Raw genomic sequence first — 26,534 nt, 5'->3', positions numbered from 1 at the left:
TCTCCTTGGGAAGGCTCCCCCATCTTTCCAGAAGTTCCCCAAGAAGACAGCACGGAACGTGGGTCTGTTTACTTCAAGATAAGGGGCGTAGACTCGCCCCCAAACCTGGGCAGGAGGTGCGGGGACAAGAGCCTGCAGACCAAAACCGGAAAACGAGACCATCCGTGCCGACGGCATGGCCACAACGTAGTTTAAGGCTCTGTGTGTACCTCTACGCGCAGGTGCTCACACACACGTGCACACGCACACGCCCGCGGCGGCACCTGACAGAGGAACGGAGGCGGGATGCCAGACGCTGCCTGCAGCCTGCCTAAAATACCGCGTTTATTAAAAAAGTGTAAAACAGGAAGACCGTGCAGCAGTCTGAGCAAAGTGGCGAACTTGGGCTTCCCCGGCCCGGGGGATGCGGGGCCAGCGGAGCCGCCCGTGCACCACAGCCCACACGTGCACACCTGTGCACACCTGTGGTCAGGTGTCCCCCCCTTGGCTCGCCCAGGCTGTGGGAGGTGGCAGGGGGGGGGGTTCCACTGGCGGGTGTGGTGGGGTCCCGTCCAAACAGCAAACAGAATGAAATCCAAACGCTGTCTCCAGAGTGGCTCCGGCCTGCCCGGGAGTCCACTGGAGGCCCCTCTGTGCGCCTCGGGCAGCGCGGGTCGGGGCTCAGGAAGGAAGGGACTGTGCGGCAGGACGAGGGAGGCCCCGGGACCCCTGGTGGTTCCAGGTGGCTCCACACAAACTTCCCGTTCACCCCTCCTGGGGAGTGACCGTGCAGAGCCTGGGCGGGCGCCCTGTCCCCCGCCTCCGTCACTCTCACGGGGCGAGTGAGTGCCGGACAACGAGCAGGCCAGGTGAGCGGGGGCGGGGGGGGGGGGGGGACACGAAAGCTGCATTTGGCGGTAGCGTTAAGGCCGGCCCTGGGTGGAGGGCCCCACGGGAAAGGTCAGCACCTCCCCTGGAGGAGCCCGGATGGCCCCCCAGGTCCTTCCTGCGGTCCTCCTGCCGCCACGGGCCCGTCCGACCACAGTGGCCGCGCTTGTGGGTCTGTCTGCCTCCCCCGGGCTGGCTTAAAGTGCTAGGTGCCTGGGAGGGAGGGCTGGGGCCGGCCCAGTTCTGCGGGCGATGCCCACGTTGTCCCCAAGGGGCTCCTATTTGAGGACGTAGTTAATGAGCAGCTGACACGCCATGAACACGCAGAGCAGGAACCAGGAGCGCGGGCTCTGTAGGAGGCCTGGGGCCGGCACCTGCCTGGCCCTCGCCGTGGAGCTCAGCATGGCCGAGAGGTGCCTGCAAATGGGGTGGAGGCTGAGCCAGGGCCCAGACAGGGGGGCCTCCCCTCCCCTCAGCGGACGGCTGGTCAACACAGGGGTCCCAGGGCAGGGCGGAGGCGGCGGGCACACATTCCAGGGAGGGAGGGGTCACGGCTGGGGCAGGGGGGGCTCTTGGACCCCCTTTCCCATCCCGCTGTCGGCCTGAGCCGTCTCCCCCTCCCCCAAAGCCATACGTTGGAGCCTGACGCCCAGCACCTCAGAGGTGACTCTTTTTGGAGACGGATGTTTTCAAAAGGTAATTAAGGTAACACGGGGTCACCGGGGTGGGCCCTGATCCCGTGTGACCGGGGTCCTTGTAAGAAGAGGGGACTGGGACACAGACACGCACAGAGGGACAGCCCCGCGAGGACACAGGGAGAGGACGGCCGTCCACACACAGGAGAGGGGCCTTGGGGGGACCCGGCCCCGCCCACACCTGGACCTCGGGCTCCGGCCTCCAGGATGGCAGGGGGAACAGTGCATCCTGTGGTGTGAGCCCCGTCTATGCACGGCGTCACGGCCACCCCAGGACAGTGACCCCCACCCTGGCCTTGGAATATCATCGTGTGCCTGGAAACTTCTGGCTATTCTCTGGCTACACTGCCTCCTGTGTGGGGCCAGGCGGCTGCTCCCACGGCTTCCTTTCTGCTTCTGGGCCGGCGCCATGCTCCCCTCCCCCCCCCCCAACCAAGGGCAGTGCCTTCTGACTCACACTGACTCAACGCCCAGGCTCCTCCAAGCCTACACCCTATGTCAGGCATCCTGCTATTCATGTTTTTAGCACAGAGCTAAGGGCCCCCCGAGCATCGTCAGCTCATCCTGTTCAGAGGGACCCCCTGCAGCCCCCACACCGCCCAGGGCGCCTTCGTCCTGTCCTCATGACACCAGACCCCTGGCCAATCTTCAGGGTTCTGGCACCGGAGCGACATTCCGGATTCCAGAGCCCCTGGCGCTCTCCAGGCAGGGATCCTGGGAGCGAGCCTACCTGTGCAGCTCCTGCTGGGCCTCCCGGATGGACAGCACGGCCTCGTGCAGCGCCTGCAGCCGCCGAGCCTCCTTCCCACACCGAGGGCACGGGCTCTCGCTGCCTGGGGTGGCCGGCCGCACGTCAGGGGACCCAGGGGACAGGGGATGGAGGGGGAATCTAAGGTGAGCTGCGTGTCCCGGGAGCCAGCAAGGGGGCCCCAGGGCCACGCCGCACCTCTCGGGTGAGGCTAACCCCTCGAGGATTAGAAGCACGGGCAGCGAGGGTCCCCCCCCAACCCCCACCCCTGGCCAAGCTCAGCTGGCCTCTGACAAGCCCTGGGACACAGAAACGGCTGAGGCACAGCCCATCCTCCACAGAGGCAGGGACAAAGTCGGAGAGACACAGGGGCAGAACCGGAGGGTCACATGCGGACAGACACTGCCCAGCCCCGCCCCCCACGCTGCCCCTGCCAGCCACGGGAGGCGCCACCCTCCTCCCCCTCCCTGCCCAGAGTACAGGGTTGGGGACTGCTGCCCTCCACACCCCTCGTCCACCTCCCGGGCTCAGGGAGGCGTGTGAGGGCCCCTGGGAGGAGGGTCGAGGCGGACCCTGTACCTGCCGGGGCAGCCACTTCCCTGACCCCTCCCACCCAGCTCAGGAGGGCTCACCGGGGATGAAGTCGCCGTCCTCCTCCTCTTCGTCGGAGAGCTCTGGGCAGGACTCGGGCGTGGAGCTGCTCTCCGTGACCTGACTGTGGCCGGACGGCTGGTCGCTGGCCTTGCGGAGCCGCCGGCGTGGGCCGGGCCCCTAGAAAGAGGCAGAGCCGCTGCCGCTGGGGGCCCGCCTGTGCCCACCACACCCCCCGCTGGCCTCGTGCTCCGGCTGAGCCCCAGGGGCCCTGCCGGGGATGTGCCGGCCCGCGGACACGGCGGCACGGTTATGCCGGGACGGCTCTAGAAGGAGCGGCCGTGGCCGCTGGTCCCGTCTCACTGCGTGAGCTGACAGCTAGGGATCCCCCGGCACCGGGGAGACGCGTCCAGAGGGATCTCCAGGATTGGCTGACCCCCAATGCTTCCCCGGAGTACAGGGGCGGCCGAGGCGTGGCCGGCCGGAGGGGCTGCGGAGAGGGTGGGGGGGGCCCGGGGGGCATCCAGGTGGAGGCGGCTGGGGCTGCCCGTCCGAGTCAGGGCTGAGGGGCGACGGCAGGGTTGCCATGGGGACGGCGAGAGACGTGGCCCCTGCTTGCTGGGGAGACTGGGGCCACCCTGCCTGTCCTGCCCGTGTGGCTGCCGGCCTCCAGCGGCGAGCACGCTGGCCCAGCAGATGCCGTTCTGTTCTCACAGACTCTGTGACGCGTGGGGTGGGCGGCACCCGTGGAGGACACCGCAGGCTTCCCTCACGGGCTGCGCCCTGGGGTTTCTCTCAGGAGACCTCTTGCTCGCCTTCTGGAGCCCCCCGCCTTCTCTCCCTGCTCACCCTCGGCAGGCCGCCTCTTCTCCTACCTGACCGGGCCCCCAGGCTGCCCTGAGCCTCAGTTTCCTCATCGGCTGTCAGCCTCACAGAGGGCACCTCCGGGGAGCAGCGGGCCAGGAGCCAGCAGCGCCCGGCACCGCGCCCTGCACATCTGGCTGCCCCGTGAACCCAGCCTCCTGCAAACCCAGGCGTTTCGGGTGCCGTGCTGGGCAGGGCAGGGCAGGGGATGGGGGGCGCAGAGGAAGCCCTGCTGGGAGGGGGCGAGTGTCGGTGGTGGGGGATACCGGAGGGGGAGGGGCGGGCAGGTAAGAGTGAGGGTGGGGGGCGGCCGCCACACCCACCGCCTGACGGTCCCCTCCCGCCGCTGAGGTCGACCCCGGGCGGGGACCCTGGGGGAGCTGACCTGGTGCCTGGGCCCCGGGCTGCCCAGGAAGGCGGTCCGATGGGCCGTGGTCCCCCGCTGCACGGTGTGCAAGACCCCGTCTTGCTCAAACTGGCCGATGTCCTTCAGGGGATCCCAGGGGCTGCGGCTGGAGGGTCCGGAGGGTCTCCGTTGGCAGAGGCAGTGGCCCCTGGGGCGAGGGGACCCGTCCCGGCCCAGCCTCAGCCCCCCAGCTCAGCCCCCAGAGGGGGACTACTGCCTAGGCCTGTGTGCAGGGCCCACGGGAGGGCGGCCGCGGAGCCCCGGGAGGACCCTCCCGCCCCCATCCCTGCCCCTCCAGGGCAGCCGGGGCCCCGTGTGGAGCAGTGGCCCTGGGGCCCCCCGGCACTCACTCCTCGTGCAGGTAGCGCCACTCCTGGGTGGCGGGGTCCAGGCGGAACAGCTGCGGTTTCCAGGGCGTGAGGTTCTGCTGGCGCTCGCGAGCCCGCTGCCGCTGTGCCTCCTCCAGCGAAAACTTCTCCCGTGTGGCCTTGTGCTGGTCGCCCTCGCCGATGGCCCTGGTGACGTGCTGCCAGAGCCTGCGAGCAGGGCATTCGCTCTGAGCCTGGGGCCCTGGGCTGTCCCGCCCGCTTGGCACCGGAGGGGAGGCTTAGAGCAACCTCCACTTGGTTGCCTCCGGCGACAGGCAGCTCACTCTCTCCCCTAGGGTGCTGTTTACTACGCACAATGAGATGGTTCTTTCCCACACTGAGCTCACACCTCTCGCCCGCAGGGTCCTCCCAGTGGAGCTGCTGGTCACCTGCGGGCAGTGACAGGTCCCCAAGCCCTCCGTCCCTCCCCCTGGCAGCTGCCCCAGCGGGACACGTCATCTGTCACGAGAAGTCGGCTCTGGTCCACCCTCCCTGCCAGCGACATCCTGGGATAAGCTCAAAGCACCGTAGCCCTGCCGACCGGGAGGACAGCCGCCTGCCCAGCCACCGTGGGCTGGGGTCCCGGGTCCCGCGGCTGCCGGCAGGCCTCACCTCTCCGACTCCAGCTCGGTCTGCTCCTCGAATAGCACCGTGTGCCGCTTCAGCCTCTGCCCCCGGACCTCCCCACTCGGGTTCCAGAAGAGCTCGGTGCTTCCTCGGCCCTCCTCCTTGATAAACACTTCTCTGTCCTGCCCCAGACGGCCCGGGCAAGGTCAGAGGTGCTGGCCCCATGGCTGTGCCCGTGCTCCGGGGGCCTGCCTGCGCCAGCCTCTTACCCAGTGTCCGGTGAGATGGGCCAGAACCTCCTCTCCGGACGTGATCTTCCCCGAGATCTGGTTGATGCTGGTGCTGCCCCCGAAGAAAGGCTGCGGGGACACCCCGCGACAGTGCTGCTGAGGGGTCGGTGGCCTCCCCTGGACCCTTGTGCCCCTCCGCGGGCCGGGGGAGGAGGAGGCCCCTTCCTCATGAGGGTGCAGGCTCCCCGCCCCCGGGACGTGGGAGGCTAGGATGGGACCCAAAGCTGGGGGCGGCCACGCTCACCCCAAGCCTCAGCTTCAGCTCGAGGGTGCCCCCAGGGCGTGCGCCCTGTGGAGGGGAAGGGGTCTGGGCCTGTGCCGGCCCCACCGTGCGGCCTGCGGGAACCCCCTCCTCTCTCCTGGCCCTGGCTGTGCCACAGAGATGCCAAGGGCAGCTCCCTCCTCCCGTGGGCATCTGCTCCAGAAACCCCGGGGCACCAGAGGGCTCCTCCCTGCCCTGAGGTGGCTGGGGGTGTGGCGGCCAGTGCTACCTTAAGCTTGAATTCCAGCTCAGCTTGCAAGTTGTTCTTCTCACACTCGATGGTCACTCTGCCTCCCAGCTCCATGGTCATGGTGCCATACAGGATTCCTGAAACACAGTCCCTGCTCGGTCCTGCCTCGTCGTCCCGACCCAGCCACGCTGACCCCGAGGAGGCCGGTGTCGGACCCCAGGACGGAGAGAAGGGGCAGGGTGGGGGAGAGGACAGGGGCCCCTGGGGGCAGAGTCTCTGGGATGGAGAGGAGTCGGTCAGGGGGAGCGTTGCCCCGACCACACCTGGCTCCTCGGTGACCCTCTGCCCCCAGGGAACGGAGTCTCTGCCCCCAGGGCTTGTGCTCCCAAGAGTTGCTCTGTCCAGGGAATGTCCTGCCCTTTGCTGGGTGCCTTCCTCCAGGAGCCCCCCTTTCCAGGCTCCCAGGGCCCCCACGAGACGCTCATCACCGTCTATCATTCGCTCTGCAGTTTGGGCCCCGACGTGAGCTCCTACATCCTCCCCGCTCATGGCGGCGTCTGGAATTGGCCCGGCATATTTACTTAAAGTAACACACATATTTCTTAATTAACCTAGGAATGGATGAATCTTCCATTTCTGGCCATACAGAAGACTTACTCTAACTAAAGACAAGAGCTGTGTTGTGTCGGTTGTAAAACACCTGGGCGTGTGGGATAACGTGGAAGAAAAAAAAAAAGAGACGAGCCACTTGGAACAGAAAAGGGCTGGGAAACCCCCAAATCCCATGGGCACACCTGCGTGCTGCCCAGGACGGCCCTGCACCAAGTGGGGCGGGGTGCTGCAGAGCCGGGCAGGGGGGGTGGTCCCCTCTCCGCTGGTGGGGACAGGGTCCCGAGACAGACACCAGCCTCCTCTGACTACACCTGTGGTTTAGACTTTGGAACCAGATAAACACTGCATTTCCACAAGCACTTAAAATATGACATTTGCCAAAGGAAAATGAAACTAAAACCAAGTGTGATCCTGCAGGGGAATCAGTCCCCAGGACTTTACAGACCCCAGGGAGACAGGCCAAGATAAGAACAATCACCACAGAGAAAGCACAGAGCGCTTCTGGCCGTCACGCTATCGGGCTGGGTGGTCAGTGTCATTCTGACCGGTGTGCGCGGTGTGGGAGAGGAAAGGTGACCGCGGTGGTGTCACTTAGAAAGGGGCTTTGTGGCAAGAGGGAGGAAGACGTTGCAGGTGCCCGGTCCCCAGGACTAAATAAAAGTCTGACGTCTGGGATCCGGATTGGAAACACGTAAACTCGTGATGTATTTTCATCTTAAAAAAAAAAAAACAAGATTAGCTACCGTTTAGTTACTGGAAAGTCCTAGAGACAATGACGAAGCACTCCTAAGAGGCAGGTCTGGCTTGCAGCTGTGATACCGAAACACCGTTTCCTACTGGCAGGAAGCTTGGCTTCCTGCAGAAATGCCTGCCTCGTGGTCTGTGGCAGGAAGCGTCACGCTCCCGTGGGGCCAACCGGGAAGGAAGCGGGGTGTTAGGGCCCGAAGACGTCTTCCAAGAGGAGTCCCACACCTAGGTAGGAAGTCACTGAAGAGTCGAGCGCACCCTCAACCGACCAGTAAGGACCAGGGCGTCTGCACCGAGGGAGCCGGCCTGGGCGCTGCTCCCCTGGGCAAAGGGAGCCCCTCACCTTTGCAGTGGGCGTAGGGCATGGTGAGGGTGTAATCCTCCGCACGGTTCAGGAACGTGAGCGTGGCCTTGCCGTCCAGCAGAGCCGACAGGGAGTTCCCTGCGGAGATGCGGCCGGGGGAACCGGTGAGTGGAGACGGACCCTCGGGACCCCGGGGGCCCGCCCCCTAAGTCACAGGCTCTGAGCTCCCTTCCAGCAGGTGGAAAGAGGCCCCTGTCCCTCCAGCTGTGTGACTGTGGGGCAGCCGGGCCTCTCACTAACGCTGTGGGTCACTGAACCTCTCTGTGACTCAGATTCTGGAAAAGGCCCACCCAGGATGCCACAGGTTAACGTTGATTTCAGTTACCGAAGGGGGGATTTTCAGGGCGTAGGCTGCAAACGTTTGCAAACTAGCCCAACCCCCTGCTCGGGTTTTTTTTTTTTTTTTTTTTTAATGTTTATTTATTTATTTTGAGAGAGAGAGAGAGAGAGAGAGAGAGAGGGAGAGCCAGCACAGAGCCCAACGTGGGGCTCGAGCTCACGAACCGTGACGTCATGACCCGAGCCCAAGTCAAGAGCCAGATGCTTCACTGACCGAGCCACCCAGGCGTCCCTACTCTGTTCGGATTTTGGGGAGACAGAAGCCACGAGCCACGTGGGGCCACAGAGCAAGTGCAGGGCAACTGAGGAGCTGCTCTTAAAACTTCATTTTGATCAATTTAAAGAGCCACACGTGCCTAGGGGTGCCGCACCGGACAGCCCAGCTCTAGACGGCACCTGTTGGCACAGGCCCTTGCCCGTGACCCTCACAGCGTCCCCGCAGGACGTGCCCTCCCTGCGGCTGAGGGGCGGCCGGGCTCTGCACGGACCCTGCCTCTCTCCGGGTCCCGAGCTCTTCACCACCCACGTGGTCCCTGACCCGGAGACGTGGGGAGGGAGACAAAGCCGGCCACCCCGTGCGGTCTTGGGGACCTCCGCATCCAGGGGGCCCCATCATCCCCCGGCTGGGACAGCCCAGGGGAGCCCCCTCACCGTAAAACCGGGACTTGGCTGTGATGTTGCCGCTGATGCAGAAGCCGTCCTTCCTGTTACTGACGTGGAAGGCGGACACGGGCGGGTGGTGGGACACCTGCGGGCAGAGGACAAAGGACAGTCCTCCCCGGGGAGGACAGAGCCCAGCTTCCTGACGAGAAGCCCCCGTCCCCTGCCCCACGTCATCCCTCCTGGCCATTCCCGGCTCTCAGTCCCGCTGCCCAGGGAAGCGGAGGAGACCCCACGTCGGTGCAGAGCGCCCGGGGGGTCAGGGTGGGCCGTCCCCTCCCGAGGAAGCACCTTCTGCTGTCCCGGGGCCTGTCCCCAACTGCAGCTCCCGGGAGGATCCCGACGGCGGCCGGGGGGCCGCCAAGAACGTGCGCTGGGGTCGGAGTGCCCACCACGGGCCCGGCGTGCCGCCTGGGAGCGGCCGGGCCTTACCTGCTCCGCGATGTAGAAGGTGTGGCTGCTGGTGTGGGGGTGGAACCAGCGGCAGCGGAAGGTCTCCCCCAGGACGGGGTTGTACGGCTTCTTGATCCCCTGCGGGCAATGACCGAGAGGCGCACGTGAGGAACTGGGCCCAAGCGGGACGGGGTGTGGACGCAGGGACAACCTGGGGGGCTGCCCACTGCCCACCCCCATCCCTACAAGGGACGGCCTGCTTGGCCACCAGCACCTGGGGGCAGCGCCCCACTTCCGCTTTGGGGAGAACACGCTTTGCCCATGGTTTACGTTCTGGGGGGGCAGCCTATGAGGTGTCCTGTCCGGTTCCCGGCTCCGAGGGGGACCGGAGACCCTGAGCAGGTCACGCTTTCCCTGGACTTTGGGTGAAATCAGCACACAGCCTGTTCGAAGCCCCCAGTGGCTTCTACTGACCCTTTCAGTAGGACCCCAAGCCCCCAGCCCTGCGCCCCACTCCCCAACTCCGCTCGCCACCTTTCTGCTCCCGCAAACGGCCCAGGTTCGTCCCCGCTGCAGCAGGGAACAAGTTCCCGCTCAGGACAGCCCTCCTTCCGGGTCTCGGACCCCCTCATCGGATCGGCAGCAGCTGGCCACCCCTTCACGCCATCCAGCAGACCTCTGTGCGCACACACGTGTGTGTGCCTGTATGTATGTGTGTGTGTGCACATGTGTGAGTGAAAGTGCCTGTACGTGTGTGCCTGTGTGTGCATGTGTGCCTTATGTCTGTCCATGTGTGCCTTACGTGTGTGCCTGTGAGTATGCGTGTGTGCGTGCACACGTGTGCATGTGGGTGCCTGTAAGTGTGTGTACATGTACGTGTGTGCACACGCACATGTGCGTGCCTTACATGTGTCCGTGTGAGTGTGTGCACATGTGTGCGCGCATAGGAATGTGTGTGCACATGCACATGTGTGCGTGTGTCTGTACTTGTGTGTGTATGTGTGTGCATGTCAGTGTGTGCCTGTATGTGTGTGTGCATGTGTGCGTGCCTGTGTGCACGCGCGTGCCTATACGTGTGTGCGTGTGCCCGGATGTGTGTGCATGTGCGTGTGTGTGTGCATGCATGCACTTCCCCCCGGAGACCGGAGGGCAGTTTATTGCCCTCGGAGGCAATCGCTCCACGAGCGATAAAATGCCCTCGGAGGACGCCTGCCCCGCCTGTCCGAGCCCCGTCCGCAGCCTCCTGTCCGCTCCTCTCTGCCGAGCTGCCCGGATCCCGCCCGGAGCCGCCCCTGCGGCGCCCCGTCCTGCCCTGGCCAGCCTCCCAGACGGACGCTCCTTCTCTGCCCCAGCAGCGCCCCACCCAGGGCCGCCACGTGGGCGCGCACCCCGCCCTGCCGAGGGCCCCGAGGCAGTTAAGAGGCCTTGGATCTGCTGTGCGACTCTGGGGCCGTCCGTCCCCTCCCCCGAGCCCCAGTTTCCCCTTGGGCGCAGTGGAGGAGCAGAACCAGAACCACACAGTCACGCCCGTGTCCCACGGAATGCCCCGAAGGGCCCAAGCGGGACCCTCCAGGTCTGAGAGACACAGCGGCCACACACAGCGGTGCTGGGAAAGGGGCTGTCGCCCCTGCACCTCAAGGAACCCCTGGGACCTGCCTTTCGTGATGCATCTTGGGAGTCCTGGAAACCTTTCTGAGAACCCGAATCGGGCTCTGATGAGCACAGGGCTGCTGGGGTTGCAGTGAGAGCAGGGGGCCCGCAGCCCCACACCTCCACTGGGCCCGCCCTCCCCGCCGGGGCCCTGACCTTGGGTTTCTTGTAGAAGCCTGACAGGTACCACCGCAGTACAAGCTTGATGCGGCTGTAGGCGTCCTCCTCCAGGGCGGCCCTGTGCCAGGACGGGAGAGGCCCCTCAGTCCAGGCCGGGATCCCCCAGGCCACCCTCCTGCCCTGCCCACCTTCCGTCCACTTGGCTGGACACGGGCCGCCGGGCCCCTCCCGTCCCGCCCAGCCCCGAAGCAGGGGAGCTGCCCGCCCTCCAACAGGGAATCCAGTTCTTCACCTAACCAGAAAGTGCCGGGGTGAGCGCCATGCTGGGGCAGACAGGGTGCGGCTGGCTCGAGGACTGGCAGGGCGCCTCTGCTTCCAGGAAGCCCTCCCGGGTACTCCCGCCCTCGCCCAGCTCCCGAGCCTCCCTCTTTCCAGCCTCCACAGCCTGCAGGGTTCGGCTTGAGGGCACCAACGCCCAGAGCTCGGGACACACAGAAGGTGCTCGGGGCTGGCCCCACGCTCACCTTTGATGGCTCCGGCCCTGACCTGACGGGCAGCCTGCCCCCCTCCTCCCTCTCGACCTGCTCCTCCTGGGGCCGGTCTTGGACACGGGGCCTGCTACGAGGCTGGGCTCAGCCCCGGACCCCGGGGCCCCTCCAGAAACATCCATGAAGGGGCCGGGGGCTGAGGGAGGCTGGGGTCTCCGGGTGCGCACGGGTGGGAGGGGCGCCCCCTGCTCGCTCACCTGGACAGCAGGTCGGCGTGAAAGTAATAGTCTGAGAGCTTGTCTAGGAAGGAGCGGGGCTCTAACACGAAGGTGGGCAGCACCACGCGGGACAGGTCCATGCCCGGCCGCAGCTGCCTCAGCAGAAGCCACATCAGACTTTTGTTCTCCTCGGACACAGTCTCCACCTGGGAGGCCTGGCCCAGCTGCCGATGGTGGAGGGGGGGGGAGGCTGCGGTCAGGCCCCTGGACCGTCCGCCCAGGGGAGCGGGGACGGGGGGCAGGACAGGAGCGGCCGGCTCTGGCCGGGGGACGTGCGCGTCCTCGGTCTGGCCCCCCGCAGCCCAGCCGGCCTGTCTCGCCCGGTCTGGCCCCTGCTCTCTCCGGCGACCCCAACCCAGAGGGGCACGTGCCGGCCCAGGCTGGCTGCTGTCTGCCTCCACTCCTTGCCAGCCTGGCCGACCTGGGCCCTCCCCTCGGTCTGGGCGATCCCCGACTCTTGTGCGCGGGGTAGAGCCCGCCCACCCTGGCTGCTGAAACCCAGTGGTGCCAGGAGGCGCGGTGGGTACGGGGAGACCCCACCCCAGCCCATTCAATCTTCCCAGGGGCCTGGAGACATGGGTGCGGGCGGTGCTCTGGGCCTGCGCTTCCTTTAGAAATAAGGGTCCATGGGGCGCCTGGGTGGCGCAGTCGGTTAAGCGTCCGACTTCAGCCAGGTCACAATCTCGCGGTCCGTGAGTTCGAGCCCCGCGTCGGGCTCTGGGCTGATGGCTCAGAGCCTGGAGCCTGTTTCCGATTCTGTGTCTCCCTCTCTCTCTGCCCCTCCCCCGTTCATGCTCTGTCTCTGTCCCAAAAATAAATAAACGTTGAAAAAAAAATTAAAAAAAAAAAAAAGAAATAAGGGTCCAGGGTCACACTGCCGGGTGGGGACCGCCCTGGCCCCCGCCTGTCCTTCCCAGTAACACACTCAAGGAGACAGAGTTGTGGGGGCTCAGGGCTTTGTCCCTCTGGGTCTGGGCAGCGGGGTCAGGTGGCTGCACCTCGCCGTCCACGCCAACCAGCAAACCCTGAGGCAGGCAGAGTCTCAGAGGGTCACGGAGGCGTGGCCAGCTCTGTGAGGCGCTCACAGGACGGGGCAGTACAGCCGGGACACGGGGGAGTCCCACAAAGCCTGGGCGGAAGTCTAGCCCATCATCCCTCCCCGGGGACCCCACTGTCTTCAGCCTTTGATGCCTCTGGCCTGGGGCGGATCTGGACTCAGCTGGTGGGGGGGGGTCCCCTCAACTGCCTACCCCTGAGCCCTGATGAGGCCCTGAGCTGGATTTGGACCCAGGTGGCCCCTGCACCCCTTCTTCCCAGACTTACTCCTCACAGTGGCCCCTGGGCACCGGCACTGCGGTCGTCCCCATGTTACAGGGGGGACAGGCGACTTACCCAAGTTCACACAGCTGAGCTTGCACAGCACAGGCGGGCCGTGAACTCAGGGCTGTGTGTGTCTGTGGCCCGAAGGCAGCCACCCCAAGGGAGGCAGGATCGGTATGTCTCCACCCTGCTGGGCCGCCTTACACAAGCTGCTTTGCCTCTCTGTGCTAGCACACCTGTCCTGGGGCCCCTGCCAGGTCTCCCGGGTCCCTCTGTGGAGCCCAGCCTCGTCTGTGCTGGGCCTCTGAAGGGTCCCTCGGGCTGCCCGCTCTCAGCCCCAGGGCCCTCACGTGCATCTCCCCCAGTGTCATGGCCCTGACCCTACCCCCAGCTGCCGGCCTCACAGGTGCGTCACCATTGGGCTGAGACCTGCCCGTCCTCCTCCGATGTGTCTTGAGCCCCACCCCTTGGCCCTCCTCCAGGGCTGCCTGGGACCAAGGTGCCCTTGTCGGCCTCCTGACAGAGGCTCCTCCCTAGTGGCTCCGGGTTTCTACCCCCACTCCTTGGCTTTCTAAAGGCCTCGCTGGACCTCGGCGGGCCCCCACCTAACCCCCCCAGGGTCTTCCCAAACGCTCAGCAGAGTCCTCACGGCCCCCTGGCTCTCTCTGAGTTGTGGACACCACCCTGGTCTGGTCTGGTCCCCCAGCACTCCCACCCCGGGCACTACAATCTCCCGTCCAGGGGCCAGCCGGGCACCGAGGCCTCTGTCTTTTCCGGGGAGGCGGGGACGGGGCGACACCGGCCGCCCAGGTGGGGCGGGCTCTCACCTCCCCAAACTCCTCGTGGACCTGCTCCACGTACGTGGTCCCCCCGGGCGCCAGGCCCTCCAGGGTCTCCGACTGGACACTCCCGCTCTCGTTCGTCTTTCCGCTGTGGTCCTGGGCCTCGTTGTCCGACTCCTCTGCGTTCTCCCTCTCCGACTTGTCTGAGAAAGCATCGTTCTCCAGGGAGGAGCCATTCAGCCTGGAAGGGAGGGGCGTGCTGGGGGTCCCAGGTCAGGGGTGCGGCCCGGGCGCCCCCACCCAGGGCACGGCTCACTGCCAGCACTGCACCCACATCCTCGGGTCTAACCCAGTGTGCACGTGAACAAACTGAGGCCCCCAGGCCCAGTTGGAGTGAAAGAGGCTGCCTCCTGACCTCGGGGTCTGGTGGCCAGACCTCCATGGTGCCTGCCCCCCTCCCCACGTACAAGGAGACCCGCGTGTGAGTCCCGGTGACAGCCAGGGTCCTGGGGTCCCCAGCAGGCCGGAGACCCGGGCTCGACCCCTGCCCACCGAACTCCTGCTCACGGGCACAGGTCTTGGTCGTGGATGGTGGCCGAGGGGGGCAGCCCGCAGAGCGAGGGGGGCGACGCATCCGGCGAGGACCCGGGCTCCCCGTCACGGCCCTGCTTGCACGAGCTGAGTCGCAGGAGGCTGGAACAGCGCAGAGCCAGCTCTAGGGCGTCGAGCCAGCAGCGGCCTGCGGGGGGGGGGGGAGGGGGGGTGAGCCCACTGCGAGCCCGGGAAGGGCCCCTCCCCTGTGCGTCCCCCACCCCCCTGGAGAGCCTTCCCAGGTGCCCCCGCCACGCAGGTGCACGTGGGCGAGTGCGGGTGGCAGACGTGAACAAGGACGGGGCCTGGCGGCCAGCCCCCCCCCCCCCCGACTGGGGGAGACAGGAGCCTGGGGCAAGGAAGACGCCCTTCCCTCCCTCAAGGTCACACCTGAGCAAGACCCAGGCACCTGCAGCTTCCGCACACGGGGCCCTGCCTGACGACAGCCGCCTGCCCTAGGCCTGGGGGGCAGGGGTGCGCCTCAGGGGCCCCGGGGCTCCTGCTGGCCCACGGCACAGGCCAGGACAGTGGGCGGCAGGCTGGGGAGGGGGCTGCTGAACGTGGCAGGCAGCCAAGGGCGTCCCGGAGGGAGGGTGGCCCTGAGGCAGAGCCGGCCCAATCCACCCGCCCCCCATCCCTGCTGCCTTCCTGGCGGAGGCTGCCAGCGGGTGAGACCAGCAGCGCTCGCGTGTCCCAGGCGGCGCTCACAGCTGCGGGGACGCCTGTCCGCCAAGGCGACCCCCGGGGTCCTGGTGGGATTACTAACAGCGGCCTTTCCACTCACGAGGGCGTCTATGCCCCCACATCACGTGATCAAGCGTTATTCCGAGAGAAGCTTCAGGGGTTCGAGGTGTGGGATTAAGGACAGTGACGATACCTCCCTAGTCTGGGCCTTCAAAGTGCGGCCTCTCGGAGAGCGTGACTCTCGTTCCCTAACTCTGAAACCCACAGAATCCTTTGGGGGGGCATCCCAGGCTTGGGGGGGCATCCCGGGCCTGGGACTGGGAGGCGAGGGTTTGCAGGGACGGTGGCCCCTGGTTCTCACAGGGGCACCCGGGGTCCTACGGGGTTTCACTGCAGGCTTGATGGGAGCCCGAGCGCCCAGCCCTGGGGGCAGAGGTGGGGGTCACGGGAGCAGCCCCCGCAGGAAAGAGTGGGGACACCGAGGCCTGCTGAGCTCGGGGCTCGCCTCGCCGTTGCCACAAAGGACCAGACACCCCGAATGCTACACATCCTTTGAGGCCCATTCCCGGGCCCCCTCCTCGTCCTCCAGAAAGCCCACCCTCATACGCACAGGGGCTGTGGACACCGTCCCTCCCTGCTCACGGCGCCCCCGCCCATCTGGGACCCAGCTCACGCTTTAGTCCGATCTGCCTTGTCTGACAGTGGGCTGCTCTCCTTCCCCTGAGACCACGGGCTCCACGAACACGGGCGGTCCCTCCTGGGGTGTGGACGGGACAACGTCCACCAGCCCCGCCCCCCCACCGCTCTGGGCCCCGAGGGCTTGAAAGAGGGGCAGCTGCATTTCCCCAGAGCCGCCACTGGAGGGCGCCCCAACAACGCGCGCCGCACTTGGGAGCCTGGGAAACTGGATGGCTCTCCAGACCTCAGGGCTTCCTTGGGGACAGTGTGCCCGTGCCTCAGTTTCCTCGTATGTCAACGGAGGTGAAAACAGTAGAACCTGCTGATTCGACGGGGCCTGGCATGTGCGTGGCGCTCAGCAGCTGCGATCTGGTTGCTTTAAATAAGGTCACTGGGTGGTCGTTACAACCGGGTGGCCGAGCAGTATTCACGTTTTGGCCTGGGGAAACTGAGGCTCCGAGAGGTAACTAGTGGATGGCAGGCCTGCCCGGCCCAAGCCCAGGCTTGTCCCGTGACATCTGCCCGCGTCCTGCTTGGGCGGCAGCGGGAGGGTCTGGACAGGGGCCGCGTGCACCTGGTCTGCGATGCCCCCGGGGCGCCCACTCCAGGCGGGGCCCCACCAGGGAGACCCACAGGGCAGCGGGGGACTCACCGTCGGACTCTGAGGCGGCCCTGAAGATCAGGTAGCTGCTGGGGAGGGGCTGTGTGATGGAGCCCACACTCTCGCCTTTGGGGCCCTGGAGAGACAGAGAGCCGGCGTCAGCCGAGGGGACACGCAGGCACGGGCGGAGATGCGGGTCACGAGGGGTCAGGCAGACGCGCACTGAGACACACGCGGCCTCAGGTCCCCCAGGTGGGGCCAGACCCCCGGCCACGCGGACGCAGCAGGCAGCGAGAGGAGAACGAGCCCGCGGCTCGGTCCTGGGCTCTGGAGTTCTCTCCGTCTTCGGGTGGCCGTAATCGGCACGCGCACGTTCGGGGTGCCCGTTCAGCGAAACGATGAGTAACTTTTCACGGCAGAAGTATACCCCCTGCAATCTCTGGGACATACCTACACTCAAAAAACCATTTGGGTGTTCGTCTGAAATCTGCCGTAACTGGACATTCTGGATTTTATCTGGCAACCTGACGGGCAGCCTCCCGGTGAGGAAGGTGCAGCAGGGAGGGCTGGGCTAGGAGCGGCTCACACGGCCGATTCCTCAGCCTCTGCGCATCGCCGTGTGCTCCGCCCGGGCCGCATCTGGTCCCCGGCCACCGAGAGACCTAACCCACGGCCGGGTGGGGGCCGGGTGGCGATGGGCCCACAGAGCAGTTGAGACTAGGCTCCTGGCCGCCCCTCGGTGCCCGTCTCTTACTCGGCCCGCCCGCGGGGCCTCGCTCCTCCCGGGGCCCGACCCCCCTGAGCCCTGGGGCCCCCCGGAGGTACCTTCACGGCCCAGACGGACTGGTCCAGCGGGTGGAATAGCTTGAAGCAGAAGCCGTCTTTCTTGGAGGGCCGCTCGATGAGCTCACAGCAGTGCAACAGGACGGTGCCCACCCACTGGCCCACCTTGGGCGTCTTGTAGATGAGCAGCACGCCAGGCTTCAGGACGCACCACAGCTTGGTCCAGCTCTTCAGCGTCCCGCGGATCTGCGGGGAGGGGCACGGCTGTGGGGGGGGGGGGGCCCAGTGCCCCGGGGGCACCCGGACAGCTTGGGGGCGGAGCTGGGCGGTGGGCGAGGTCCTCGGGCTTTGACAAGGAGCTCAGAAATTACAGTGAATCCAGAGAAATGAGGCGCTGCAGCCAGGTGCAGGTTTCCAGGTGAGGTTCAAGGCCAGATCGGAGCCCCTCCCCCCGCCCCGCCCCGGAGGACCCAGCAGCCGATGGACTATTGTGATCGTCAGCTTTGTAAATTTTGGAGTTGGTCAGTTCTTGTCTCGCTCCAGAGAAGAATTTCACTGTAGCGCCTAATTTTTTATTTTGTGGGGGGCCAAAAGGAGCCCATGCCGGCCCAAGTCCTAGGCAGGTGACCAGGTGGTGGTACACCTGTCTCGGGGGTCCTTGGTGGCAACCCCGGGGTTCAGCAGCTTTCCCGCCACCTTAGGGGGGGCAGAGAGAAGTCCCAGGAGCTGAGGGAACCACCATCACCCCCGTCGAAACACAGACTCTAAGCCCAATCCGTGAGGCTGTGATACGGCCTCCCCTCCCCCGCACCCCGGCACGGGGCTTCGTGGCATCCTGGGACCCCCATCCACAGGCCAGGAGCCCCCCCCCCACCTCAACTGGACACAGGGTCTCTGCAGATTTCAGCGGGTGAACATGAGGCCACAATGGAGCCGGGTGAGCTCTGATTCAATGACGTTTGGACACAGACACACGGACACAGGAGGGGCCACGTGAAGACAGAGGCAGAGGCTGGAATCAGCAAGCCACAGCCCAGGGCTGCCTGGAGCCCCCAGAAGCTGGGGAGCAGGAAGGATGCCCCACTAAGGGGCGGGGCGGCCCAGTCCACACCGGATTTCAGGGGCCAGCCCCCGGAACTGGGGGAGAACGCATTCCTGTCTTTAAGCCCCCAGCCTGTGGTCCTTTGCTGGGGCCCCCACGGGACACTGATCCAGACTCACAGTAACAAACACGCGCAACTGCCTCCTGGGTGACTCTGCAATGTCCCCTGGAAAGGCCTGAGACTGGGACAACGTGCCCGCCCGTCTGGCCTACCTTCAGGCTGTCGGCCATGATGACCACGCTGGGGTCCGTCAGGGCGCTGAACAGCTGCTTCGTGGCGCGTTTCTTCTCCTGCCGGTAGTTCTCCTTCTGCGCCTGGGCCCAGGGAACCCAGTGGGCGGGTCAAGGGAGAAGGCCCTGAGCTGGCCCCCGCCCCCGCTCCTCCTGCCAGCCCGCCAGCCCACCGGGGCTCCCACTGTCCAGTCTGGGGCGGGGGGAGAAGTGGGGGTGGGGAGGTGGCCAGAGCACAGCCCGCCCCCTCCCGCTGGCAGGCCGGGGCGTGGTGACCTCACTGGCCCACCCATCTGACAAATGACACACTTGTGTCCCCACTTCCTGGGCCCGTGCCCACCTTGAGAGCTTCCTTCTTGGTGACCTTGGCTGTTGGGGACACACATTCCTTGTCGGACCCATTGTATAGCCTGTATTCTACCTGCAAAAGAGATTCAAGTTGGGGGGAGAAGGGGCATCAGTGTGCATTCTGGGGCTGCAGAGGGCTGGGGGGTGGCCAGGTGCATTCTGGGGCTGCAGAGGGCTGGGGGTGGCCAGATGCATTCTGGGGCTGCAGAGGGCTGGGGGGCGCCTAGGTGCATTCTGGGGCTGCAGAGGGCTGGGGGGCGGCCAGGTGAGCTCTGGGGCTGCAGAGGGCTGGGGGTGGCCAGGTGCATTCTGGGGCTGCAGAGGGCTGGGGGGTGGCCAGGTGCATTCTGGGGCTGCAGAGGGCTGGGGGGTGGCCAGGTGCATTCTGGGGCTGCAGAGGGCTGGGGGATGGCCAGGTGCATTCTGGGGCTGCAGAGGGCTGGGGGTGGCCAGATGCATTCTGGGGCTGCAGAGGGCTGGGGGTGGCCAGGTGCATTCTGGGGCTGCAGAGGGCTGGGGGGCGCCCAGGTGAGCTCTGGGGCTACAGAGGGTTGGGGGGGGGTGGCCAGGTGCATTCTGGGGCTGCAGAGGGCTGGGGAGCGCCCAGGTGCATTCTGGGGCTACAGAGGGTTGGGGGGGGCAGCCAGGTGCATTCTGGGGCTGCAGAGGGCTGGGGGGTGGCCAGGTGCATTCTGGGGCTGCAGAGGGCTGGGGGTGGCCAGGTGCATTCTGGGGCTGCAGAGGACTGGGGGGTGGCCAGGTGCATTCTGGGGCTGCAGAGGGCTGGGGGGTGGCCAGGTGCATTCTGGGGCTGCAGAGGGCTGGGGGTGGCCAGGTGCATTCTGGGGCTGCAGAGGGCTGGGGGGCGCCCAGGTGAGCTCTGGGGCTACAGAGGGTTGGGGGGGCAGCCAGGTGCATTCTGGGGCTGCAGAGGGCTGGGGGTGGCCAGGTGGGCTGGAGGCTAAGAGAACCAGAGAGGTCAGAGAAAGGTACTGTCCTCACACCCGTCCGACACCCTCTGTTCAGTTTATCAGCAGTGGTGGGGGCCGAGGGTACAGAGACGGACAAGTCAGGGAGGCTGAGGACAGCAGGTGGACAGGAGCTCAGAGGTGCCGGGAAGCGTCCACCCTAGCCACTGCCGTGTGTCCAGCCTCTGGGGGGGGGGGGGCACACGTGCAGAGGGGACTCTCACTCCTGGTGCCCTGGGAGCTGCTGAGTGGTGGGCAATGCCCAAGCCCTGTCCTGAGCCCAGACCAGAGCCGAGGACGAGGCACAGCCTGCCAGGCCCGCTGGACACGCTGCACGGGCTGAGAGCAGTAATCCAGGATCTGGGGCTGGAAGGGGCTGCGGTCCTTTAACAGATAGAGAAACTGAGGCCCTGCGGGTGGAGAAAAGGCCAGGACTAAAGGCTAAGAGGCAGAGGGCAGAGCAAACTGTGGCCCGAATCCCGCCCCCCGCCCCCTTTCTGTTCAGCCTGTGAGCTCAGAACGGTTTCAACTTTTTAAGTGGCCAAAAAAACGGCCAGAGAATACTATTTTGTGAGACGTGAAAATCCTATGGTTCGTGGCCGCTTCTCCCCTGAGAAGCTTCAGAAGCTTCAGGCCCTGGGGGTGGAAAGGAGGGGCAGGCCACCACAAGTGACAGAGCTGCGACAGCCGTGGGTCATCATCATTGTCCACATCCCGCAGATGAGACTGTGGCACAGAGAGGCTCCGAGCCTGCCCAGGGTCACACAGCTCGTGAGGGCCGAGCTGGGGCTGAGTCACAGGAAGGACAGGGGTGCCTGCGGCCTCTAGAGCCAGTCTCGGAGCTGAAGCTCGGGTGACGGCGTGCATGCCAGACTTGGCGGGTGACAAGCCTCTGGGGGCCGGGACTGAGCTACAGAGACGCTCCCGGTTGTCCTCCTGGGGAGCCGGGCCTCTCACACACCGTGCCCCAGCCCCCTTAGCACATGCTGTTCCCCCAGCCTGGAATGCTGTTCCCTGTCGCTGGGTCCTCAGGCCCCACTGAGCCACTCCCAAGAAGGAAGACAGCTCTGACCGCCCTGCTGCCTTCAGACCCTGACATACCTGCCCCTGGCTGGCCCCACACCTTTTACAATGACCGTCACGCAGGCAGTCCTGTCTGTTGTCTAGAACTCCTGCCAGGGAAGTTCCATCCCAGCACACGCCCCGCCCCGGCAGCTGGGGGTTTGGTGAGCATCCTGGATGAATGAATGAATGAGTGAATGAATGAACGATCCTGCCACCCAGCTCTCCTCCAGATGTGACTCAAAGGAGTGGGGTTTGCTTTAAGCAACAGAGGAAGAGACACAGGCTCTGGGGCCTGGGGACCGGGGGGGGGGGGGGGGGAGGTGGGCCGGACGGAGCAGAACAGAAGTACTTGCAGTCACGTATCTGACCAGAGTCTGAGGTCTGGCATATATAAAGAGCGCTTACAACCCAACAACAAAGACAACACAACTCGAAGGCGGGTAGAGAACCCGAACAGACATTTCTCCAAGGAGACATCCGGTCGGTCAAGAAGCCCCGGACGGATCATCAGTCATTAGCAACACGCAAGTCAGAGCCGCCGGGAGCACCACAAAACGATGGAGGAGAACCCGGAAAGTACAAACGTGCTGAGAACGTGAACAAGGGGAGCCCTCCCTCGTCGCTGGTGGGGTCGTGAAACGGTGCAGGGGCTGTGGAAGCCAGTTTGGCATTCCCCAGAAAGCTGAACACAGAATGCTTTAGAATTCCCCATGACCCCAGAACGACCGTCTGGCCCAGCAACAGAACAGGTAAGGCTCTGAAGGGTTTCCGTCTGGGGGGACGGAGAGGTTTCGGAACAACCCAGCGCCGAGCACCCACTAAACACCACTGAGTTGCGCACCTAACACGGCAGGTTTTGGGATGTTTGACTTGGCCCCACGAGGAAGATGACAAGATCTGTATTAGCTTGTATCTTTTCCCAAGCCGCGTCCTCACAGCAGCCCCAGGTTGCCCTACGGCATCTGGGGTCCCCCCGCCAGGGGCCGACACGTTACGGGTGGCCTTGTCTCGTCTGGCGCTGTCCCCCCCCCCCCAGCCAGGTCGGACGCACCAGGAGAGCAGGACGTCGTTCTCTCCATGAGCCCGACGCAGCACCCCAGCAGCGCGTGCCCCTCGGGAGACGCTCAGACACGGTTACGGAACAGACCGGATCTGAAATTTGAACCAAGTCAAGGGTTGCTGCCAGTGGCTGTGTTTTATTGGCTCGTAGAAAGACACAGCTGTGTTTCCAGTGTTGTTACGCCATAAACTTGTGTCTTGAGAAAATAAATAGCCCAAGTGGTCCACTCCTGCCAGGGAACAGCATTGAGCCTTAAAAAGGAAGGGCGTTCTGACACCCGCTACGGCGTGGATGGACCTCGGGGACGTGATGCTGATTGAAACAGGCCGGTCACAGAAGGTCAGATCCTGCGGGATTTCACTCGTACGGGGACCTCACGGACTCACATTCGTAAAGACAGAAAGCAGACAGTGGGCGTCGGGGCTGGGGGAGGGGGTGGGGGGGGTAGTGTTTTAATGGGACGGAGTTTCGTTTCGGAAGACGGAAAGTTCTGGTCGCGGATGGGGGACGGCGGCACAACAGAGTTGAACGCACTTAATGCCACCCGGAGCTGCGTGCTTAGAAACGGGTAGGGCGGTAAATCTGGGCTATGCGTGTTATACTGTAATTAAAAATGAAAAAATTAAATTAAATACAAATAAGCAAATAACTATGCTCTGCCTCCTCCTCCCCAGCTGGCGGCCCTGGGGGCCAGGGAAGGGACACGCGGTCTCCAGCAGGTGGGGGGCACCCACCAAAGGTTTGGTTTCTTCTTCGCCCGAGGCAGACACAGGGACAGACCACGAGAGCCACAGCAAGCCCTCCTTTGCTGGACGAGGCCACGAGGCCCCAGGGGAGCAAGGCAGTCACTCGAGATCACACGGGGTCGCAGGTGGTCGGGCAGGGGGCCAACCGCCTGTCTGTCTGCACTGCTCCCCAGCCCCATGGCAAGAAGCCAGAGCCACCAACCCCCGTCAACGTCTGGGGACCCTGGCCTGAGACCCTCTGGGGGACAGAAGGGTACGCCTAACACCCTCCATGCACTGCCCGGGGCCTCAGCGCCATCCCTGGACCAGAGGTTCTGCTTGGAAGGGCACAGCCGTGCCTGGGCCAGGAGAGGCTGGCATGGGAGGCCCGCGGGGCGTGTGGGCGCGTGGGCTTCCAGAACTCGCCCTGCGGAGGGTGTACCTGGTGGAGGGAGCGCCGAGGCAAAGGCAGAGGGAGGGGAGGCTCGGCGGTTTGCCTACAACAGAAAGACTCCGCGGACTCCTCTTAGAATCTCCTGTCCCCGAATGCCACCGAGCAGCCCAAGCCTTGGTCCGGCCCCGGGCCTCCCCGGCCCGTGTTTTGCCACAAAGGCGGCTTCGATGACACAGCCCACGGCACTGTTTGTGACTCCGCCCCAGCCTTCCTTCCCAGGCGTGCAGGCCGGGGTTCGGAGCCGCTCCTCCGGGCCCGCGTGGGCTGGGGACGGCGGGCTGTCCCCTTCCTCCCACGGCCAGGCTCTTACCGGTGGCCCCTTGGTGGCAGAGCCCGGGGTCGGGGGCCCTTCGTCCCTCGGCAGCGGCTGGCCATTGGGCTCCAAGTCCTTCCCTGCAAGAGAGCAGCTCGAGTGAGGACCTGGGCACAGGGAAGAGCCCGGGCACCCTGGGCGCGGAACGTCCTTCAAGGACCGTAAGGCCAGGGCCCTGCTTTCAGGGGAGGAATGCGGTGTCCAGGTTTGGAGGCCCATGGTGGGTTCAGGGTGCCTGGACCGCGCCTGGCCTGCCCTCTCTCCCTAACCTTCTGGGAGCTGGACTCTGGGAGGGAGGTGGCCGGGCACTGTCCCTGCACCCCGACCTGGCGGGTGCCTGGTTTCCTGTCCAGCTTGGTTGAGGGCGAGGGAGAGAAAGGGGAGGCGTCCGGATTCAGTCCCGGGGAAACAGCCGCCCTTGCCTAGCTCCTTCTGTCCTGAACGGGGCTTCCGAGGCTGCGGTTTATGGGCAGGAGGAAGAGGGGCTGGTCTCGGGCTCACAGCCGGGTCCCTGTGCTGAGGAGCAGAGGTGGTAGCCGCTGGGGGAGAACCATCCCGGTGGGGCGGGGACACAGGTGTCCCCAGACCCAGCCCTGGCAGGGGCTCCACAGACCCACCTCCCGGAGCCCCTGGGGGACCGGGGGGCCGGGGACCGAGAGCCGTGCCCTGCAGAAGAGCCAGTATGGCCACCTGGGGAAATGATTCTGTCCTGGGGGGCCCGGCTTCACCTAGGGCAGCAAAGGCCCTAGGACAGAGGCCACTCAAGGTGCCCTGGCCTTCCCGCCCCGGCAGGGATGCTGCCTCGCTGCCTCTGCTTCTGCAAAGCCCCCTGCGCCCTGACCCGGGGCCCGGGCTGGGCGGTGAGCACGGGGCTTTCCCCACCTCCAAGGTGCCCTCTCCTCCAGGCCCCCTCGATTCAAGGGCTGTCCTGGGGGGCTCCCCCGGCCTCTGTCGCCTCCCAGTGTGGGTGACGCCTGCTGGGGGATCCTCCTAGCTCAAGGGAGCTCCTCTTGGAACTGGCTCCTCTCCTCCGTCCACACCCACCTCCTCACCCCTGCCCCCAGGACCTGCCCTCCCCTCCTGAGAAAAGGTCTTCACCTGCCGGGTCCCACACTGCATGGGACGGCCACTCTGGGGACCAAAGACCTCTGAGACCGGCCACCAACTGGGATGTGTCCTTCCCACCCCCTCCACCCCCCGCTCCCGAGAGGGCATGGGAGCAGAGAACAGATGTCAGCTTTATTTCCCTAGGTGTCCTGTGCCCTGGCCCGTGTGACCTGACACAGCATGTTCCTATCTGCTCGTGAGACTCAGTGGGATGTCCCCAGAAGCCCCTCATGTCCTGACAGCCTATTGGCCTGAGGCTCTCCCGGTGGCAGGTGGGGGCAGGATGGACACTGCGGCCGGGAACAGCTGGGGCGTCCCTCTCCTCCCTCCCGAAGCTGGCAGCGGCCGAGGGGCGGGCAGGCCGTGGAGGCGACATCTCCCAGGATGGGGAGGGAGGCAGGCCCTCTGGGGCAGCAGTCACAGACATGCAGACGGTGCTCAGCTTGGGCTCTGCTGGGTGGGCCCGGGAGGCATGAGGAGCTGGGGTGGCGGGGACCCGGGGCCGGGCAAGCACCAGCAGGTACGGGTGACCCAGTCCCCTGCGTGCTCAATGCTTCACCCACCGGCGGCCTGAGGGCACCCAGTCTGGACTGTTCCCTCCCAGAGCCCTGGACTCCTTTGTAACTGGGAGCTCACATCCCCATTTCACAGAGGAGGAAACTGAGCCCCAGAGAGGCCCTGAGGCTGGCCCAGGGTCACCCAGCCAGAACTGGGGCGGGGGTTCAGGGGGCCTGTCTCAGGAGGGCAGGTTTGGGGCCGCCACACCACACGGCCTCTCCACAGACGAGCTGCCCCATAACCCGGGCGAGGGAGCCCCCTGCTGACCTCCCATGACACCACGGTGGATGGGGCTTAATCGCCCTCGCTGACCAGGACAAAACCCGGGAAGCCACGGGCACTGACCTGGGCCGAGGGGGTAGAGCTCATTCTCTCCACTGAAGACGAGATTCCGAGTGAGCTTCCGGGGGTCGGGTTTCTGGGGGGTGGAGGAAGGTGGACACAGAGAGAAACGGCGCCTGAGGAAGGCCTCCTCCTTCATGGCCTGGGCGCTGGGAGGCTTCTGGAAGGAAGGACGGGAGAGAGGCGGTCACACCTCACGCTGAGACTGGGGAGCCCAGGGGCCGGCGGGCATCCTCCCACCCGCCCCGTCTTAGGGGCACGGAGACACTTCCCGGAGTCGGGAGTGGCGGGCGTCACCCCGTCTTATACACAGGCCCTCACTTGGGGCGTCTCGGGAGTGGACGAGGAGGGCCTGGCGGGGGCGGGACCCACCGGCAAGCAGGGAGTGGCCGCCAGGGGAAGACCACGCCCCCGTGGGAAAGACCACGCCTCTGCGGGAAGCCCCGCCCACCCAGACGAGCCCCACACCTTGCTCTGGGGACACCGCACCCCCAGGCCAGCACTCCCTTGGCTCTGCAGGACCCTGGCTGCAGCCAAGTGGACCTCAGATGTGCCATGGACCCAGGCCAGGCCACCAGACCCGCCCTCCCCGGTGACGGAGCCATTCGAGGGGAGATGGCCGCTGACGCACCCAGGGGAGGCGGCCGAGAGAGAAGGGCTGTGCGGTCCACAACCCAGAGCGCCGGGGGCAGCTGGCCCCGCCTGCACATCCTGCCTCCTGCACCCCCTGCCCCTGGCTCTCCTCCCTCTGCCTCGGCTCCTCCTGGGGGTCTCTGTTGCGGGCGCCCCAACAACGTCGCACCGAGAACGCAGGTGTGCTGAGAGCCAGAGGCACCCCAGTTCACACCCTGCCCTGGCTCTCCGGAAGGAGCTTCCTCCCTGCCCCAGGCACAGCCCAGCCCATCACTCACGAGCAGGCCTGGGCCTCCTCCCAGATCCTCCTGCCCTGGGCAGGCCTGGGGCAAGCGGTCGACATAAGTCCCAGACGTCAGCCCATTTTATAGATGAGGAAATCAAGGCTCGGAGAGCTGGAGGCCTTGCCCTGTGGTCATGGCCCGGTGGGTGGTGGCACGACAGGGACCCTGACTCCTAATCCCATGCTCCATCCGCTCCCTGAGGACATGCTCCGTGAAGGCTCACTGACCCATCTCTCCTCCAGGTCTGGGGCTGCACCACCTCCCTGGGTGGGCCGGTGGCTTCCTGCCAAACCCAAGACAAAGGCCCCATTTCCTCCCAAGGCCCTGGGCTTTCAGGGCGGGGGCTCAGACACAGAGCCTTTCCTGCTATGACTGGGCGGGGCTCCGGAGTGGGCGGGGCCCAGGG

General features: G+C 65.7%; 1 protein-coding gene and 1 long non-coding RNA gene across 8 annotated transcripts in view; both read right to left on the bottom strand.

The window, feature by feature from the left end:
• Positions 1-296: 296 nt before the first annotated feature.
• The window catches only part of OSBPL5 (oxysterol binding protein like 5), a 79,518-nt gene continuing 53,280 nt past the window's right edge, over positions 297-26,534 (bottom strand). For 6 of the 7 annotated variants that reach the window (XM_019812839.3, XM_023238964.2, XM_045039703.1 and 3 more), the window contains exons 2-22: positions 25,215-25,371; positions 23,202-23,284; positions 18,612-18,692; positions 18,254-18,355; positions 16,981-17,184; positions 16,207-16,291; positions 14,169-14,340; positions 13,647-13,842; positions 11,479-11,663; positions 10,770-10,851; positions 9,003-9,101; positions 8,562-8,658; positions 7,551-7,649; positions 5,888-5,985; positions 5,376-5,465; positions 5,152-5,288; positions 4,522-4,707; positions 4,151-4,277; positions 2,943-3,081; positions 2,293-2,395; positions 297-1,284 (exon numbers count right to left, since the gene is read on the bottom strand). In XM_019812839.3, coding sequence (XP_019668398.2) covers positions 1,146-1,284; positions 2,293-2,395; positions 2,943-3,081; positions 4,151-4,277; positions 4,522-4,707; positions 5,152-5,288; positions 5,376-5,465; positions 5,888-5,985; positions 7,551-7,649; positions 8,562-8,658; positions 9,003-9,101; positions 10,770-10,851; positions 11,479-11,663; positions 13,647-13,842; positions 14,169-14,340; positions 16,207-16,291; positions 16,981-17,184; positions 18,254-18,355; positions 18,612-18,692; positions 23,202-23,284; positions 25,215-25,371 — 2,661 coding nt within the window. In that variant the 3' untranslated portion in view covers positions 297-1,145. Of the gene's footprint in view, positions 1,285-2,292; positions 2,396-2,942; positions 3,082-4,150; positions 4,278-4,521; positions 4,708-5,151; positions 5,289-5,375; positions 5,466-5,887; positions 5,986-7,550; positions 7,650-8,561; positions 8,659-9,002; positions 9,102-10,769; positions 10,852-11,478; positions 11,664-13,646; positions 13,843-14,168; positions 14,341-16,206; positions 16,292-16,980; positions 17,185-18,253; positions 18,356-18,611; positions 18,693-23,201; positions 23,285-25,214; positions 25,372-26,122; positions 26,359-26,534 lie in introns of those variants that run through there. The other variant, XM_006937631.5, reaches the window with a different exon arrangement.
• LOC109492243 lies at positions 21,829-23,195 on the bottom strand. Its single transcript, XR_002146090.2, has 2 exons — positions 22,880-23,195; positions 21,829-22,313 (listed from the first exon to the last, which is right to left on the bottom strand). It is a non-coding gene; the product is annotated as an uncharacterized LOC109492243 (long non-coding RNA).

This window comes from Felis catus, chromosome D1, assembly GCF_018350175.1.
Source record: "Felis catus isolate Fca126 chromosome D1, F.catus_Fca126_mat1.0, whole genome shotgun sequence".
NCBI classification, from domain to species: Eukaryota; Metazoa; Chordata; class Mammalia; order Carnivora; family Felidae; genus Felis; species Felis catus.
Note: the sequence above shows the minus strand (reverse complement) of the source record. Positions and strands in the feature narration are given on the sequence as shown.